This window comes from Diprion similis, chromosome 6 (assembly GCF_021155765.1).
Source record: "Diprion similis isolate iyDipSimi1 chromosome 6, iyDipSimi1.1, whole genome shotgun sequence".
NCBI classification, from domain to species: Eukaryota; Metazoa; Arthropoda; class Insecta; order Hymenoptera; family Diprionidae; genus Diprion; species Diprion similis.
In genome coordinates, this window is record NC_060110.1 from 5,733,678 (window position 1) to 5,751,828 (window position 18,151).

Sequence of the window (18,151 nt, forward strand, 5' to 3'; positions counted from 1 at the left end):
AGAAAATTACAAAATGGCGTAACCCCTCGTTGTAAACACCCAGTTTTGACGTCGTACGAGAATAAGCGTCACCGTATCATAACGCACAGTCTGTTATTGTGTCAAAATGGTGTAAAACAAATAATACAACCTGAATGTTTACTATTCAGATGTCCGCTATCACCCATTCTATGCCAGGTAATGATAAACAGTCAATAATATTAACACAACGTTAGCACACTGCACATACTACATACCTGCACACACGACAGATACAAAGTCAGTTTGTTGATCATTCTCTATAAAACCTACTCATTATTTTCCTCGTTGTTCTGTCAAGTGTTTTAACCAATATTCAGCCTCTCGCACTACATTAAATCTCCATCACAGTGATGAATAATTCTTAAATTCTAGTGCGGATTAAACGTCATCGAGATTCCGTAGCTTCGAAAATTCTCTTTAATAATAACCATTCGTCTTTAATCGGTTCATCTCTAACCTCATCGCATTTTTCAGGGACTGACCCAAGCAAGATAATAGAGAAACGCAGAGCTGGCAGTATAGGGTAAGTACTAATAACATTCTTAAAAATCTATCTTGATTAATCCTGTTCCCGTGTACAAAACATGGGCAGACTCGCATGCGATCTGTGGTTAAACAACGATGAAAAACTTCAATATCGGCTGCATAGAATATTTTCTTGACAAAGTCAATCGCAATTAGTAGTCAAATTATAACATCGTCAGATTTAATTAACTCAAACGAGGCATTGATAACAACATATCGCGGCCGATTAACCTGATCTTCTCTCATTCTAATACACGCAATGTTTCTCGGCTTTCGTTACCGACCGAGCAAATAGCCCAGAACCTCCGTCACCTTTTTATGCGATCTAATTCGCACAGCGTAGCAAAAAATGAAGAAAAAAAAACACGTGTACAAAAAATAAATTCATCCGACGTCGAATCAAGATCAGAAGCGGGGCCGCCCATTCTCCGATATAGTTAATCCCGAAGTGTGAACCAGCCGGTAAAAAACGTGGCAATGTCTTGTCGAGGCATTATTCACGGTACGTTGTTTTTTCTAAATCCCTCACCTTTTCGCTCCTCTGGATCAAACTTTGGTTCCAAGAACAAGAAAGAAAGAAAAAGGAAGAAATATCGGCAGAAGTACTGGAGAAGGAAAGTAAAGAGCGCCCTGTAACCGTGGTACATATATACATCACGCAGGCAAGTGAGGAACGTAGAGAAGATCAGTTACGGTTAGACCGCACGTTGCCCTCCCCCCCCCCCCTTATTGTCTCCGGTGAGTTAACTTTTCGGGAAAGCAGCACGGACAAAAGGAGTTCGGGTCGTTTTAAGACTCGCCGACAGGCTAGGTAGGCTTCTTAATTCTCAAACGGTACACGGAACTTGAGTCGTACGCGAGAGGCGCGGGAGTCAAAATATGGCTGGTGCCTGCCCCCCCCCCCCCCCCCCCCCCCCCCATCACTCACCGACGACGTGCTTCATACTTGAGCCTTAAAGAATTTTTCCTAATCGTCAGGAAGGTTTGCTTCTTCTGACTAACCCGCAAGGCATTATTTCGAAACCTCGGTATCCATAAAGGTATTTTGTCCTTAATCTGCACAAATGAGGTGAAATTACGAGTAAAAGACGTGATTGGATTCCAAGGTGTTGGTGGAAATATATGAATATTGTAAATCATCATTGATATTGCTTGATATCGTCATATGGTGGCAACTGGTCAGAGAATACCGGGAACTCGTGGAACCTGAAAAATGGTTAGGCAAGTTAGAGAAAAGATGGGAAGTTATTCTATTATGCAGAGAATTTTGTGGCGGGTAAGGAATTAGAACGAATAAACCTTTCATTTTTTTTAGATGGAATTAGTTTAGATAATGTTTGGGTATTTAGTCGAGGCAAATGACAACTTCATCGAGGAAAGTCAGGAAAAAGTCACGTCATTGGTGACTATTATGAAAAAATCATCATTGTGCAGTTTCATAATGACTTTCAAAAAGTTGACCTTTCGAAATATATGACTATGTTTTTTTTATCGTGGGTTTATGAAATCTCAGAAAACCCTAATTATTCATCGTTACTGTATAACGTTACTGACTTCGTTCGCGTGGTATTATTTCTTAAGGGGTGAATGACTACTGACTCATCTGTAAGTTAACTTAAGGATAAATATCGAACCGACCTTCAGTCGTTTTTTGATCGTAATATCAGTTTAGTGTTATCGATTTAACTCATTGGAAATTTTACGAACATCGAGAATGAGGTCTCTTTTTTACATTGATCGGATCACTCGTCTTATCGAGTCGGTGAAGAGAATCCAAGACATCGAACAAAAGCCTCGTTTCTCGTTTACATATAAGCATTATCAGATCCGAAAATGCACTCGTTGAAGGGAACGGGGAACAAACCGCGGTCCTCCTCTCCGTAGACTCGGAGGAGGTAGTCAGTACTCAGTACAGGACGACCCGTACACGGGATACAGAATGAGTGGTACCTGCACGCGGCGGTTTAATGGTGGGAGAAGTGATAGTCTTTACCGGAGCACCACCGGCGCACATAATGCTCCCGGTATGGTGGAAGAATCAGCACCAGTCAGTTGGTTAGAGTTGTGGGTGGTGTGCAGTGCGGGTTACCACAACTTCTCCCGGTTAACCGTCGTCGGGACCGATATTCGAATCGCGGATCGGCATTGTCATTATCAACGCGAACCCCGTGGATGCGGTGTGCAAGGTGCCGTTGTGTGCTGTGTGCTGTGTCACTCGTTTATCAATGAAGCTGGTGCCGCTCAGACCATCATTGGATGATAATAATGTGACAACACTTCTCGGGTTCAAGGCCAAAGAGCGATTCAGATCTGCAGGAGGTGCAAAATAAGAATCGAGGGGAAAAGCAACCTTTTCTGAAGATCGTCCGACATCCATCCATCCATCCATCCATCCATCCATCCATCCATATCCCCACCAATAAAGATAGATTACCCTGGCAGCGACGGAATGTACGGAAGCAGTGGATCCGCTGGGGTTGGCGCGGGCTATGCCGTCGGACTTCATCAGGGTCCTGGAAACGCTCCGGTTTCCGGTTCCTACGCCGGAGTTCCGGCGCCGATCGGTTACCAGCTGGGCCCTAACTCCGGAGCTCCAGTATCCGGTGGACACTCCGGGTCCACCCCCGGCTCTCAATTGCTTTCGTACCCCCAGGGTAACGCCGCCTTGTCGCCGCACCATATACACCAGATGACAGGTACAGCGTCCGATGCCTCGCAGACTAAGAGGAGAAGGTAAACTGCACCGAATCATGTCCAATGCACGTTTGTCATTCAGGGTGCCACGGATCGAGGTGGAGGCGGTGATAGCGATTATCATGATTTAATGGATTTATAGAATGGCGTGTGGAAAGTATGAGAAAAGATGTTTAAAAGAGAACCTCGTGAAAGAGAAAGACATCGCACTATACGGTGGTGTTAAAATTTATGAAACGTTACAGGTTTGAACTACTGTAGAAAATTTTCTTTCTTTTTTTATCGTGAATTTGGATATTTAACACTAATTAGTGTTGGATTGACACCCAATTGTATAGTCTCAAAAAGTCCACTCTGCGTTTTTCTTAAAGAACGAGAGGTTGTTACTCTGTCTGAAAACCTGGAATGGTGAAAGATTTTCGATGTACCTGAAAATATTGAAATTTGAAATTCAAATTCTCATATCGTTTTTAATGTTACGGTTTTAGAGAATACTTAGTAGCATACCTGTGTATATTCCTGATTTAGTTTCCAATGAAAAACGGGTATACAAGTACAGAGCAAAGACTTTAAATAACATTTAATTTGTAACGATGGATTACATTTTTTGTTCGTTAATTTAATTAGAATGGGATACATCAGAGACAAAAATCAGAGAAAATGTAAACTGTAGGATCGTTAAAAGCTTGGAGAATTCATTCGGGGCATTCAATCATATAGAGAAAATCCCGAGACAGCATATAACATATCCTGCGGTTACTTTGAAACTAATACCATTCAGTCGTAGAAATATCGCGAAACTTTGTGTACGCACCTAGGAATGTCCGCGTAGCAAAAGTCTTGGATAAAGAAGGACTTTTATCTTACCTCTAAATGTTTCTAAGACAGAACACCACTTTCCGAAAAATCAATTCGTACAATTCAATTCACACAATTTCTAATCAAATATCCGCTGTGAAAAACCAGGGAAAACGAAGAAGTTTTGGATGCAAAAAATTTAGAATCTCCCATCAAAATAAGGAAAACAAATATAAACAGGTTTTCTTTATTCTACAAAAATCACGCGCATAAAGAAGAAAAAGAAAGCATAAAAATACGGGCAGTGTTGGTACACACAAGGTTTACACGATTGTGTAATTTAACTTCCTCGCGGTACAATATTCCATTTTAAACATCGTAATCTTGCACTTTCGTTATATATATCACATCGATTATACGTATAGTAATTATTTTTTTATGCTGCTTTTTCGTTTAGATCAATTTACGTTTATTATTATTTACTTTATTATTCTCGTTCTTTTTTCCATTCCATAATTCCTCTTTTTCTCTCGTCTTGTCGGTTTCGAGACGGTGAAATCGCTTCGTGCATTATTATACAATGTGTATATACACAGGCATTTGTATGCGTATATCTAATCGGTATTTAGGCTATTATACCCGCAGTTGCACATGCATACCGTAACGCTTGTTTTACACTAGTATTACACGTACGATAGTAACATTAGAAACGGGCATTTTTATAGTCTCAGCGGATATAGTAGAAGTACCGCCGATTCTTCACGTATCATGTGGACATCGTTAGAGCCAGTTGGAAACCCGGATTTGCCATAAGGAAACGATCTGTATTTTCAAATATATATGCATGATTCTGGCCAGTTGCAGTCAAGCAATTTCATTCATAATTCGTAACAATTTCACATTTTAATAAAGCCCAGAATGGTTCTGGAAACTTTGTCAAAATGTATCGAATCGTATATTGGGAATACAAAGAGAAACGCTCGGTTATAAATCGCGATCTTGTTACGTCGCGTATCAAGTTGTCGGTTTCAGTATATATAACAACTCGCGACTCGTGTTTAATACACCAAATATACATATAATTGTTGCTGCACGATCAGCTGAAATTTTCAGTAACAACGAGTGTAAACACACTGCCATATATGACCTCTTGCAGTTACACGTTGACCATTTCAGTTAAAATGGCGACTTACAGTTCTGACGAAATTAACTCGTTATTCGTTTTGTCTTCTAAACTTTGCAGCTTTTGTAAAAAAAATTATTTTTCATTATAAAAGAATCATGCAAAAAAATCAATGCGGTCAAATTATAGCGCAGTAATTTCAAACATAATTCCTGCACCTAAATTTTAATACATAGTTGATATTACACGGTACGGATGTTACAAACCGATCCGATGTACACGCAAACTTGGTTGATCACGTCACGTAATAGAGATTTGTGGTTATTGGATGGTTAATTCCCACGGTGTACATACATTATACCCATATATGCACTTTTATTTACGGATATAATAAAACATATATGTATAATATTTGTAACACACATTATACCAGCTTATATCCTTATATTTTCTCCGTAACAAAATATTAGTGATTTACCATGACTTCAACTACTAAAATAAGTTTTTGTGCTCGGGTACAAAGGAGTGGGGGCACGAAGATTAGCACATACGAAAGACCGATTATAGGAGTCGTTTGGGGGTTTCATAACATTGCGTCCCATAGCAGGAAAAAAATATTTTGTTGAATTAAGTAAGTATATTGTGTTTACCGCATTTAGTCGAAGCAAACGAATAAATATCACCTGAATCAAACAATCCTTTCCCTTCGTGAGAACGTTTCAAAACATTGCGTTTCAGACCATTCCGTACCACCCCCCCCAGGAGTTTTGCTTCGATATCCAGCGATAATTGTACCAAAAATTCATCTGAAACATGTATACACGCAAAAAATTGAGTTGCTGAATTTCTGTATATTATAAAGTATTTCCAAAAACTGTAGTAACATGAAAGAACGTGGGTGGCTGTAATGGTTGGAAAACAAAGAAAAAAGAAATCGTCATATCACAGTCGCATATGCACGGACATTAAACTTCCCCAGTAGTAATATGTATACCTATTTTATATACGAGTTGTAGCGACGCGTTAAATGTAATATTCGCGACTATAAAGATACCTGCACTGACGTATTCAGATGTACTATATATACATACGCGTGCAAGTAATTTATACATATATACATGTCGCGTATGCGATCGGAGGCAATTGAGTACCGATAACGGTATTTTTGTATCGTAAAACAGACGAGCGAAAAAAAAAAGAAAGAAAGAAAAAAAGAAACGAATAGCCACAGTCTACCGCATGTATAATTATTACATATATACAGTGTGAATTGATAATGATAGAATGGTTCGTCGTCTGCTAGAATTTAATACGCATGCGACACAATCCGAGAGCAGTTTTTTTTCTATGGTGACCAACCGTCGTAAACGTAACCTCAAAAATTTTCACAGTTTCTCTGGCAGTCGTGTGTTCAACATCGACTGCTGTTAAAATTTTTGAGGTTAGATACATCGCGGCGAACTGTCGTTTGACCAGAAAAAAATCCCTAGAATTCTCTAGACTCGTTGACAAGTGACAGTCAACTATAACCTCTCGCCTATTAAGAATCACCGGATCGCGACTCTACCCACCATGTTGGTAACATTTGTACGAAGTTGGCTACACTTATAACCTAGACTAGTTGCAATTGTCAAGCAGGTCCTTTCAAGAAGAACCCTCAGTATATTGAATTTTTATTCTGTAAAAAATAATCCCTAATTTAATTTCTTGACTCGTTAAAGCAATCCATTTTTTCTGCATACCGTACAGGCAAACACCGTCTTATAATATACATGGGGTAGTAGAACTGACATGGGTTCACATAGGATGCTCGAGGCGCATCATTGGCCGTTGTACTCCATAAATCGCCATTCGCTTCTTCTCATATTTCTCTCAGTGGCTTCGGTGTCGGCATTACATATACATACATACCTACCCACCGTTGCACTTTGCAGGGGTAATGCATGTGCACAAAGCCAGTGCACTATGTATATACATATATTTTATATATATATATATATATATATATATATATATATATATATAACGCCATACCGCACAGCGTTACGCTGCATGTTGTTGGTGGTGGTGGTTAGAATCGAGGATGATTCTGTATACGTATACCTATATGTAGAAGTGAAGGGTGTGTGCGTGTATGTATCTACTTATACCTAGGGGGGCCCAAGAGGTTCAATCCGCGTGGTACCCGGATGCGCTGATCTCGATCCTCCTCCTCGCCTCCCCCCGTTTTCTGCCCCTGCCAACCCGTGATTCTTCTTCCCCTTACCTCCCCCCGCCGCATTAAGGTGATATACTCGGTCCTCTTATAACACGGCGATGCCGCAATCGTACGTCATTTGGATGTGCATCAAGAATTACAGGATTATGCGTATTTCGAAGTATCTTTTGCAGCTTTTGAGAATTTAGTCCCCGCGAATTCATATAAGCTTGAAGCTTGGACTGTTTTGAAGATGCGTTATACGTACGGATAACTCGATAATGTGACGAAACAAAAGTTTTAAAAGGCCAAATGCAGAATTTAATCAAGTTGAATATGATTTTCAAAAAGTCTCTGTGATACAGAAAAAAATGTTTTTTGAATACTGAATTTCAACTGAAACTTTCTGTTATTAAAAATTTCAGAAAATTCACATGATTTCAGTATTTTATCACCGAAAAATTTGTATAGTTTGTCCTATTCTAACGTCAATTTATTCGTAAGTGAAATTCTTCTCCAGTCTCTTGGGGACAGTTTTTTCCTCAGTTCGTTAATTTGTAAGATGAATAAAAAATCGAAACGTATAATCATAAAAATGTATAGGTGATAATCTTATGATTCAACAAGACATACGTTATTGTTAATCACAATTTAACTCGCAGTCAGTTGTTCTATGGGAAATTTGTAACCGGAAACCTCGGAGGTTTGACAAATTTCTAAAACGAATTTTTAAATCGAAGACAGATCATTTTATTTCCAATCCACTTGTTTTCCGCAACAATAAATCTATAGGTATAAAGTACCTCACATTAGTTGCTATGGTATCTAAAAAAAGTTGAAAATTACATGTCATTGCTTTAAATGACTGCGAAAAATTATAGTTACTTGTCGCAACTGTACATTACATAATTATTGGATTTTAGCAAGATACTATCTTTGAGTCAAATTGAATCGCTAGTTTTGTCTTCGACGATGGAAATTGTTGTGCTGATGTGTTTTTTTTTTTGCCTTCTGCTTTAAATGATTCAAAATTTATTTCTACTTAATTCATTTTTTATTCTCATTTCAGATCCGATGAGGACGACCCGAGCGGGGGAAAATACGGCAGAATGGAGGACGACAGTATGCAAGACAAGGAAAGGTTCGCCAGGTAATAAGGATTCTCACTTGAAAATACGATTATGGATTAGAAATTGAAAGAGAAGAAAATATGGACCATCAAAATTTTCACATCTCTTACAAATATATTTAAAATATTATTTATCAGAATACGAAACGTTTATAGCTTGAAAATAACGAAAATGACAAAAAGGAAGTCAAGGTTTAATCGGAAATCTGTCTGCGCGAATTATTCTGCATTTGTAGATAACGTCTGAGCCACAATTCATAATAATTACAGGTCATCGGGGCCTTAAGTGTGGAAAGACGCAAAATAAGTAATGCAACGTGGATCGAGTCGTCTTCATTGTTGTCATGATTCTTAGCAGTCGTCGGTTGCATCAGTCAGTTAACAACAAAAATTCCCTAGATTCCCCAATCACTATATCAACTGCTTCAAGTCTTCTTAAGGCCCCGCTGACCTGGCATGTCATATATATATTTCGTGACGTCAGAAGCGGGGAAATTGGGTGAAAACGCCTATACGAATCCTGCGATAACGACAGTATGAATCTTACTCGGAAATATTTTAAATCGTAGCTTGAATAATAGTGTACGTGTGAATCTCAGTCACTGCTCAGGCAAATCGCTGATAATGTTTATAATAAAGAATGATGAAGTGAATAAAATCACGCGACAACAAACATGGCCGATCGGAGCTACCGCATGTTGAATATTCACTGATTGCACTGTTCCACAATTTCTTTCACCCTCGCCAGGGAGATTCACACGTACAAAAGCACACACGTTATCCGGGAAAACTTATACTATCAGTTATTTTTTTGTAAACATGGCTCGATTCGTATACGCGTTTTTCATGTGACAGCAGCCCGTTTATGGTCCACAAGAAGTATGTTCCGATCTGTAACTGACATCATTGGTTGGATCTAACAGAACAAGCCAATGAAATCAGCGGCCTTAGTTCACCGTTCAACGTTCATAGGCGCTGCACGTATTTATGACGTCACGATTTGATATTTCAAGTCACTTCAGCGGCACCTTAACCTAAAAAAATTCTCTTCACCAAGGCTACTACATAACCTCTATAAGCCGAGTTTGTGCAGCTAAATGTTGAGTTGGCAAGCCTGCATGAAAAACCGACGAAGCTTGCGCATGCGCAGTCGAACACTCAATCTGCTAAGCTTCACAATTTCTTATCGGTGTAATAATAGTCTGCACAAAGTTAATCGTACGTTTAAATTTCTATTATAATATATAATACCTGAAATGATTTGCTGATCGTCAAGTACACCAATATTTTGTTCTCATAGCCACGCCTGTGTTAAAAGAGAAGAGAAAAAGAAAATTAAAGAAAGAACGGAAAAAAATGTGCATAAAGCAAAACCGCCGCGGTGTCCTCAGCAGACGAAATCGTTGCTTTAGCGACGACGCTATAAAGCGGACCTTTTGCAATATACTTTTCAGTTATAATAATGCAATTACCGTCACCGCAAAGCTGCGCCCTCCGTGATAGCGAACTGCTACAGGTGGAGATCAAACCTCAGACATGAACCTGCTGCTTACCTGGTAGTCGCAGAGTTCTTACCGTGTTTTCACGCTGATATTTCGCGATTCCACCGTAAACCAAGAAGTCCCGTTTTTTTACTCCACTATCATATACCTATGCTTTTTTGATTGCACATATATGTATATCGGTGCATAATAATTATCGTAATACAACATTTTTTAATAGAATCATTTTACAAGATTTGATATAATATAAGATCGCATTGTGTAGTAATTAATTATTTTCTACAACAAAACAAATACAGAAAGGAAGCAACATTCGATTCTTAGGCCAGCAAAAAACCTGAACTTGAAACTCTCCAACCGTTGTCAGAAAAAACGAATAATATAAACTTACTCCGTCGTGATTACTTGAACAAGCAAAAAAAAAAATTATCGGTTATCCAACCATTTCCTTGCAGTATATTTTTTTATCAGTAAAGTACACACTCAACCCTCAAAGTCCACGAGGATGAAGTTTACAATTTTAATTTAACCATGTATTTTTAATAGAGTATATTATTTAGCAACTTTGGGATTGTCTGAAATTGAGTAAATCTTTATAAATCAAAATACGTTCATATTTTAGAAATTCAACTTGTTCAAAATCATTCTAAAAATGGATAACAACAGTTTTGGACGTACGAGTTATAAACCTTTCCTCAAATCATTGACATCAAATTATCGTGTGTTATTCGAGATAACCCAGATTCATTTCTATTGTACGTAGTGTACTTATAAGAATTGTCGATTCACTCGAAGGGTCCAGAGGAAAAACCGTCTTGGTCCATTTTTCATTGAAAACGAGTTAGCGATACCATTGTTGTGACATGAGAGAGTACTTTTCGAAAATACAACTTTTGCATGAAAAAACTAGCATCAGCCCAGGAAAAACCCTGTAGAAAAATTGCTTTCCAATTTACTCTTACGAGAAGGCAAACAATCATTTGCATTTTTCCTGAAATCAGCCCGAGGATACTCGAACGGTGTTTCCCCAGGACTCTTTATCCCATTCCGCTATAATGCATTGGTGCAAATAACACATCTGGCTGTTTACAACTGATTTCCCTTATTTTCCTAACACCATCGATTCAGACAATCGTATCGAAACGTTGAAACAAAAATGACTATTTTGCACCATTAGAATAACTGAATAAGTTGAATTTACAAAATCTAAGTTTGCTGATACTTTATTAACGGTTTACTAAATTTGAGGTAATCCTAAGGTGGAAAAATAACGACTTTTTCGAAATGTGCAACATAACAATAACGTTAGGAACTCCAACACGGTGGAGCTGATTCATCCTAAAATCCAAGGTCGGAAAGTGAGGAGAGAAAAGTGTCGGCAAGAAGTAAATCCTTCCGCAACCCCTTTACTTCGCGATGGGATTTGCGCGCATCTCGGGGACTCCGCGTGGGAAGCGCGGAGACGTCCGAACCCGACGCTCGTTGATCCCCGCGGTATCAGTACGATCGAACGGTCAGCGTCGAGACGACGTCGCCGTCGGCGTCGAGAGTTTATACCGTTTATACGTACGAACCGCGGCCATCTTATTTATTTAACCGCGACACGGGTTCCGGTATACCAACCTTCGTTCCACCCCCTCGTATCGTACACCCTGCAGCGAGACACTGCACGTGCCCTCCTTGGAATCTAGGTAAAATTATATGACGAAAATAAAGCCAAAGTCAAATAATTGAGAAGAGAGAAAGGGAGAGAGAGAGAGGAAATTCGAAGATGTTGCAGACAAATGGATACTCGTCATTGATACTAAAATAAAAATACGTTATACATGCAGCATTTTGTTTATCCTCGGCATATTGAATTTAGAGGGAATTACTCCTATAATTTGAATCGTTTTTATTGTTATAAAATCTACTTGATTTTCATTTTTATCCAGGTGATATTGCTGCCAAATTTTTCTCCACCGTACGCCTCACTATGGCATGTTACTTACGTGTCGGTTCGAATGACGTCGATCAGCTAATTTGAAAGTTGTGAGAGTTACGTGATTTAATTATAGGTACACTGTAACGACACTGACGTTCATTCAGTGATGAGATAATTTATACACGAGTTATAATACTACCGTGACATTGGTGAATGCAGAGGATGCAATGCGGATTAATTTTACTCCGAAAAACTGCACGTATGACGTATCACAAGGGACTCGGTTGAGACTTGAGATACTAAACATAACAGGACCCCCAACGCGGTGCTTTAATAATAATAATGGTTCAAACTCAGGTTAGGTTAAAGGTTGTAGCGCAGGACGTTGAAATACTCATGTTGAAAAATGTTTTGAATCAAAAGGAGAAACATGAAAAGTATAGATTATGATAACGTAGAAACATAGAATTGAGCTCGATTGCTTTATTGTAGGTGTTTAAAAAATAAAATCCGGTTACTTTGTCGATGTATAATATTTGATTGTAGGAACAACAATTACTGCGGGTAAAAATTCAAAATGACGAGATTAAAATAAGCGGCAAGTCTGGACTGTTTATTTGGACAAATTACCTTAGAAATGAATAAGGAAATTCTGTTGTTGAAGATTTTACAACTACACGGGTAACTGAAATTCCGCGAAATAAGTCGATGGACGTAAATTAACAATTACATATCACGTACTTGTGTATCAGCAATCAGCATTAAACATGCTACTGAAGCGAATATAATTGAATACCTGTTTTATCGAAATGAGGACAAGAAAAGAAACTGCGTTAATTCAGAATTCCACATATTATGATGCAGGATATGCATCGTTGTTTGCCAATCATCATTTTCACACATAAAAGCAAGGCTTCGTTTCTTGATTCCTATATCATTTTCTTCATTCTTTTTCATTTCTGTGGTTTGAAATCTGTATACATACCTACGTATATAAAAGAATGATTATCCCACATCGTTCCAGATAGAAAAGAAAAAAAATTGTCAATAATCTGCAGATTGTGTGCAAAATTGAAAGACAGAGAGAGAAAAATTTTACAACCACATGGAAAATAATAACGGAAATGTAGACGATCGTCGAGAAAATCTGTGGAAAAAGAGTCGAAACTCAGCAAATAACAGGCTACACAGTGCGTCCCTTATTTCCCTAAAAGTACCCTTAAGTAGTCAATTTTCACCTAAAACCCTCGTACTTTTACCAGTCAGTTACTCTTTTTCACAAACCAAAATAGATTTGAAAAATGAATTGATGCTTGAGAACAATGTTTATATTTCCAATTTGACATAGAAAAGAAATAAATAAATAAAAAAAAATTAAACATACACCGAATCTCAATATTCTCTTATGTTTCACAAAAACCATAATTTTTACAGTTTAATCGAGTATCATTATCTACGGATGACGTGCACTAATCCCAAATTATTTTCTTCCTACTTTTAAACAAAAACATAAATATTGTTATCAAGCATCTAATTGATTTTTTTTGGTTTATTTTAGTTGATGAAAAAGAAAATAATAATAATAATTAAAAAACATCGAAAATTTAATCTATTTAACATGAAAAATGGTAAATTCTAATCCCTTCTCCCTTGTTCCCCTAAAACTAACTGGCTTTAACACCGTGAAGTCTGAAATGACGATGCGGGGGTTACGAAGAAGCAGAAACATACTTGGTGCATACAATTCTTATTCTATTCTTCTCTTCTCTTCTCTTCCCTTCTCTTTTCTTCTCTTCTCTGGTCGGGGCCGAGAAGATGCTCGTCGCGGTAGAAGCACAGGCTGCTGTGAGAGGCTGCATGCAGACGCTAGTATGCGTGACCTCTGACCCATGCAGCCCGATCCTCCCGCGCTCGCTTCATTCTTGCTGATTTTGCTTCGGCCGAAGAAGGATAAACCCTACCGCAAAAGACTTGCAGTACCCTCTTCGTATACACGCCGCGTTTTAAACTTACCTACCGACGTTCTTCTTCTCGCGTATTAGTGTAGTTCAGCACATACGTATGTACGTGCATACGTGTGTATCTATATCGACTTATTACATACGGGGCATTCCGTGCCAATTAAATTTTATCGATCCATTTGAGGAGGTTGGTTGGTTGAGGAGATTGATGCGTTTTTATTAGTTTTACTTTGCGATAATCATAGATTCAACATGTACAGCAAATTATTAGACTTGTGAGCTGTGAAGATCTATTTAACAATACGAAAGTACGAAATATTGGAATTATAAACAAGAGCTTGGTATCAATGCTTTGTTTGAAATTCTTTTTAAATTTTTAAACATCTATAGCATTAAGATTTAGTCGATTTTTCGAAGATTTAATCGTAATTAAATTAATAAGTAGTATTAATTTTTGGTCAGCCAATCACCTTAACTCAATAACTCTCCATGAATAGAAAGACAGTTTTCGATATATGTAGAATAAAGTGTGCTGTAATTCTTATCGCTTAAATGATCACATTAAAAATTTTGGAAATCTTTTGTCTAATTTCATAATGCTAAAATTACAGATAAAATTTAGGTTGTGAAAAATCGGAAGTAAATTTTTTATTTTTGTATTAATTACCAATTTACCGTACGGATTTGTGGTAAAAAATTGATGTCAACTACGCTACGGGTGAAATTTATTTTTATTCGTGCCAACGTCTTTTCTCTCTACTATACTGAGTGGAATTTCTAGGAATTTGTTTAACGACATTAGATAAACTTAAAACTCTGACGCAAATGCTTAAAATTAATCGGTTTGATAAATGAAGTAAAACAACAACTTCGTTCTCGCAACCCATAAATCCATAGTTCAGAATGAGCACCGTCAATAGGGGGAAAATATGGTGTAAAATCTGTATTAATATATATAACTAAAAAAAATTTGACCCCAGGTTTTCAGTTATGGGACGATAACGTGTTGTCGATTCGGTGTGGAATGTACCGTATAAGTATATCCCATCGAACACCTAATGTACCTGCAACCTCGCTTCTTCTTCCTCCTCCTCCTCTTCTTCTTCTTCTTCTTCTTCTTCGTCTTCAAGACTTAAATTGCGAGAGCTGTTGCAGCTACCTTTCTCTGCTTCTTTAAATTGCAAAGATAGCCGGGCATTACGCAAATCAGATGCGCTTCGGAGGTACACACACGCGCTGCCTCTTTACGTACGTGCGTCATAGGTGTGCAACCACACATGCGCACGTATGCTCAGGTACACTCTGCGCCCTGCGTCGAAACAGAAGATCGGGTCAAAGGGCGGGCAGACTCGGCGCGGGAAACGCGATCACTGTCGTTCCTTTTCCTTTTTTTTTTTTTTTTGTTTTTTTCTTGTTTTGTTTTCAGTTTTTATCAATTTTAACTCTTATCACTCTTATATTGTACTGTGATTTTTTTATTTTTTTATTTTTAATATTCGACGAGATACTTCAAAGCTTTTATTATACTACAGATATTTGCGTACTCGACTTTGGTATTCAGTTATAGTGCACAGTATAATGCCTAATAATATGCGATATGGCATGGCGGTGATCGACAGTTGAAAATGAACCTTCATCATCATCTTCTTCTCGAGCTATAATGAGGAAACCTTCATACAAGCGGCTAAATTTTCCATCGAATATGCTAATTAATCATTGGTCCGATTTTTTGAGGTTATACAGGATTATTTTTCTTTCGGTCTTTTGAAGGAACAACTTTAGTCAGCTGAGGCTCCGCCTTCTTTCATTCATACTCGTCGCGTCACAAGAATAGTGCGTGGTTATCGGCTGGGTACCCTAATCACCAAATCTGTTTTCGTCCACACATGTAGCATAAATCTGAAACTCGGTCGGTAATCATACACTGTTATTGTGACGCGAAGGAGTAGGAATCAAAAGGGGAGGAGTCTCAACCGATTGAGGCTCCTCCTTCGTCGGACCGTGCAGGAAGTTCACCCTGTATATTATATTAACAGAATTCGGTGAATCAGTAGCTAACACAAAAATTTACGTAACACGGTTATATAGTGATTGTTTCTTGAGAAAAATCAATGCTTCAAAGTTGTTATAGCTTAAGAGTAAAATCGAAAGAGAATAATTCGTGAGGTAATTCGATTGAATTGATTCACTTTTTGCACCAACTAATAAGTTTTCTTTTACTCTTTGGTACCAAAATTATGTGTATAAAACTTTTTCATATTGAAAAGCAGTTGATCCGATTTTTCAGTTGAGGAAAAAAGATTAAATAACGATATGCGTAGAAAACTTGGAATGGCGGGTCAAGGTGGGTCAAAATTTCTTACGAAACTGGTGGAATCATAATTGTTGTATTACAGAAATTTTGAAATCAGACAAATCATTGCTTGGTTTTTGATTATATTTTTTACTTGGGCGAAGAAAAATATTTGTTATGTGTAAAAAAAATTTGCCAACAAAATTGAAGAGATTAAATGGTGTACGTAATTAAGCTTCAATTCGTCTTCTTGCAGCCGGGAAAATCATTGTGAGATTGAACGTCGTAGGAGAAACAAGATGACCGCGTACATCACCGAGCTTTCGGACATGGTGCCAACGTGTTCGGCTCTTGCTCGTAAACCGGACAAGCTAACGATCCTCAGGATGGCTGTTGCCCACATGAAGGCATTAAGGGGTGAGTTTGAAAAATCATTTTACAAGATGTTTGTTTATACACATGAAAGAATTCGTTATCAGTTAGCTTTGAGGAAATATGAAAATGTGGTTTAAGATGATGTTGTAGTCAGTCTTTACCGACCGAGTAAAATATCGCTCTTTTTGATTATTACAAAAACCTTTACAGCACCGACGTGAAAATTCCACAGTCAGTGAAATTTTACACGCAGTGCGGAATAAAAAATATTCAAAAACTTTTTTGTTTTTCACGTGGGAAGCTAAGCCAAATGTATTCCTACAATCAGTGGTAATTCAATAATCAGGAATACATTTCTTGGCATTATTGTTGTGTGAAACAAAACTGTTTTTTGGTATTTGTATTTGCTACTGTTTGTATGAGATGGACTTTGAGAAAAGTAAATATAAGTGACATTTATCGCCGTCGGTAAAGACTGACTAAAGCATCCCCTTAATATGCTTAGTCGAGTTATTGCTTTACCCGATATTGATACCTTAGTTTTTCTTTGCGTTATTTCTGCGGCAGCAACACTGCATCGACTCGCAATCAGTTGAACGATGCAGCAGCGTATGTAGTCGTTGGTACGGTATCGCATCGTCCTTGAAAAAAAAAAAAAAAAAAAAAACGGAGACCTAATTATACATATGCATATAATATTGCATGCGTAAATATTATATCCGAGAGATAAGAAAATCGGCGATACGTCACGTTATCCCTGCGAAATATGACAACTTTTATCATGTTTCTTCTTTTTACATTCTTTCAGTCCTCCTTTTTGTTTTGGTTTCTTTTTTCTTCTTTAAATCACCCAGTGACGATCGTATTTGCTCATTTTTACAAGCACTCCGAACTTCAGATAATCATATATACATGTAAAAAATTTTCTTCAAACTTTATTTTATCCGTTAATTTTAGTTTCGTTTCTCGGGTGCTGTATACGTATACGTATATCAAAGTGTTCCTTCCGTTCAGCCATTCTTTTATACGGTTAGAACACTTGTATCGTTCGTTAAAAACGTCAATGAATAAGCAAAGAACAGAGAAGAAAAAAATTAATACACAAACTTCGATTATATAATTTTTAATAACAACTGCTAAAAAAATAAGCGATTTACAAACGAGGCGAAGCTCTCTGCCAATGAAAAAATCTCTATTCCTCGGCCCGCAGTGAAGTGATATGCAGCGGATTACCTCGAAGCACTTCGTATGTCCTGTCTCCTACCTCTCATCCTTCTCTTCGCCGTCGTCGTCGTCGTCGTCGTCGTCGTCGTCGTTTCCGTACCTATAATACAGCCGTTCGTCAGGGCATTCGTATGCCAGCAACGAATTCCTCCAGGATCGCCGTTCCGTCTCTTGACTCAGTCACTCGTTATTTGTCGCTGACTACCTATTTACGTTACATTCACTGACATGTACATACGTGTAAGTTGGCTGGAGGAATTTGTGGAAATCCTACCTGAGGCAAAGAAAGAAAGAAAGAAATAAAGATGGAGTAGAAAAACGTATTATGCAGAAAAAGCATGCAGAGTGTAAAACAAAAAATACGAAACATTACCTTACTTGCTTT

At 37.9% G+C, this 18,151-nt stretch overlaps 1 protein-coding gene across 4 annotated transcripts in view; it reads left to right on the forward strand.

Annotated features, from left to right (window-relative positions):
* LOC124407484 (aryl hydrocarbon receptor nuclear translocator homolog) overlaps window positions 1-18,151 on the forward strand; it is a 25,822-nt gene continuing 7,671 nt past the window's right edge. Inside the window, exons 1-4 of one of the 4 annotated variants that reach the window (XM_046883664.1) lie at window positions 1-177; window positions 496-544; window positions 8,428-8,508; window positions 16,424-16,584. In XM_046883664.1, the coding sequence (XP_046739620.1) occupies window positions 135-177; window positions 496-544; window positions 8,428-8,508; window positions 16,424-16,584 (334 nt within the window). In that variant the 5' untranslated portion in view covers window positions 1-134. Of the gene's footprint in view, window positions 178-495; window positions 545-2,604; window positions 3,280-8,427; window positions 8,509-11,506; window positions 11,681-16,423; window positions 16,585-18,151 lie in introns of those variants that run through there. The other 3 variants (XM_046883662.1, XM_046883663.1, XM_046883665.1) reach the window with 3 other exon arrangements.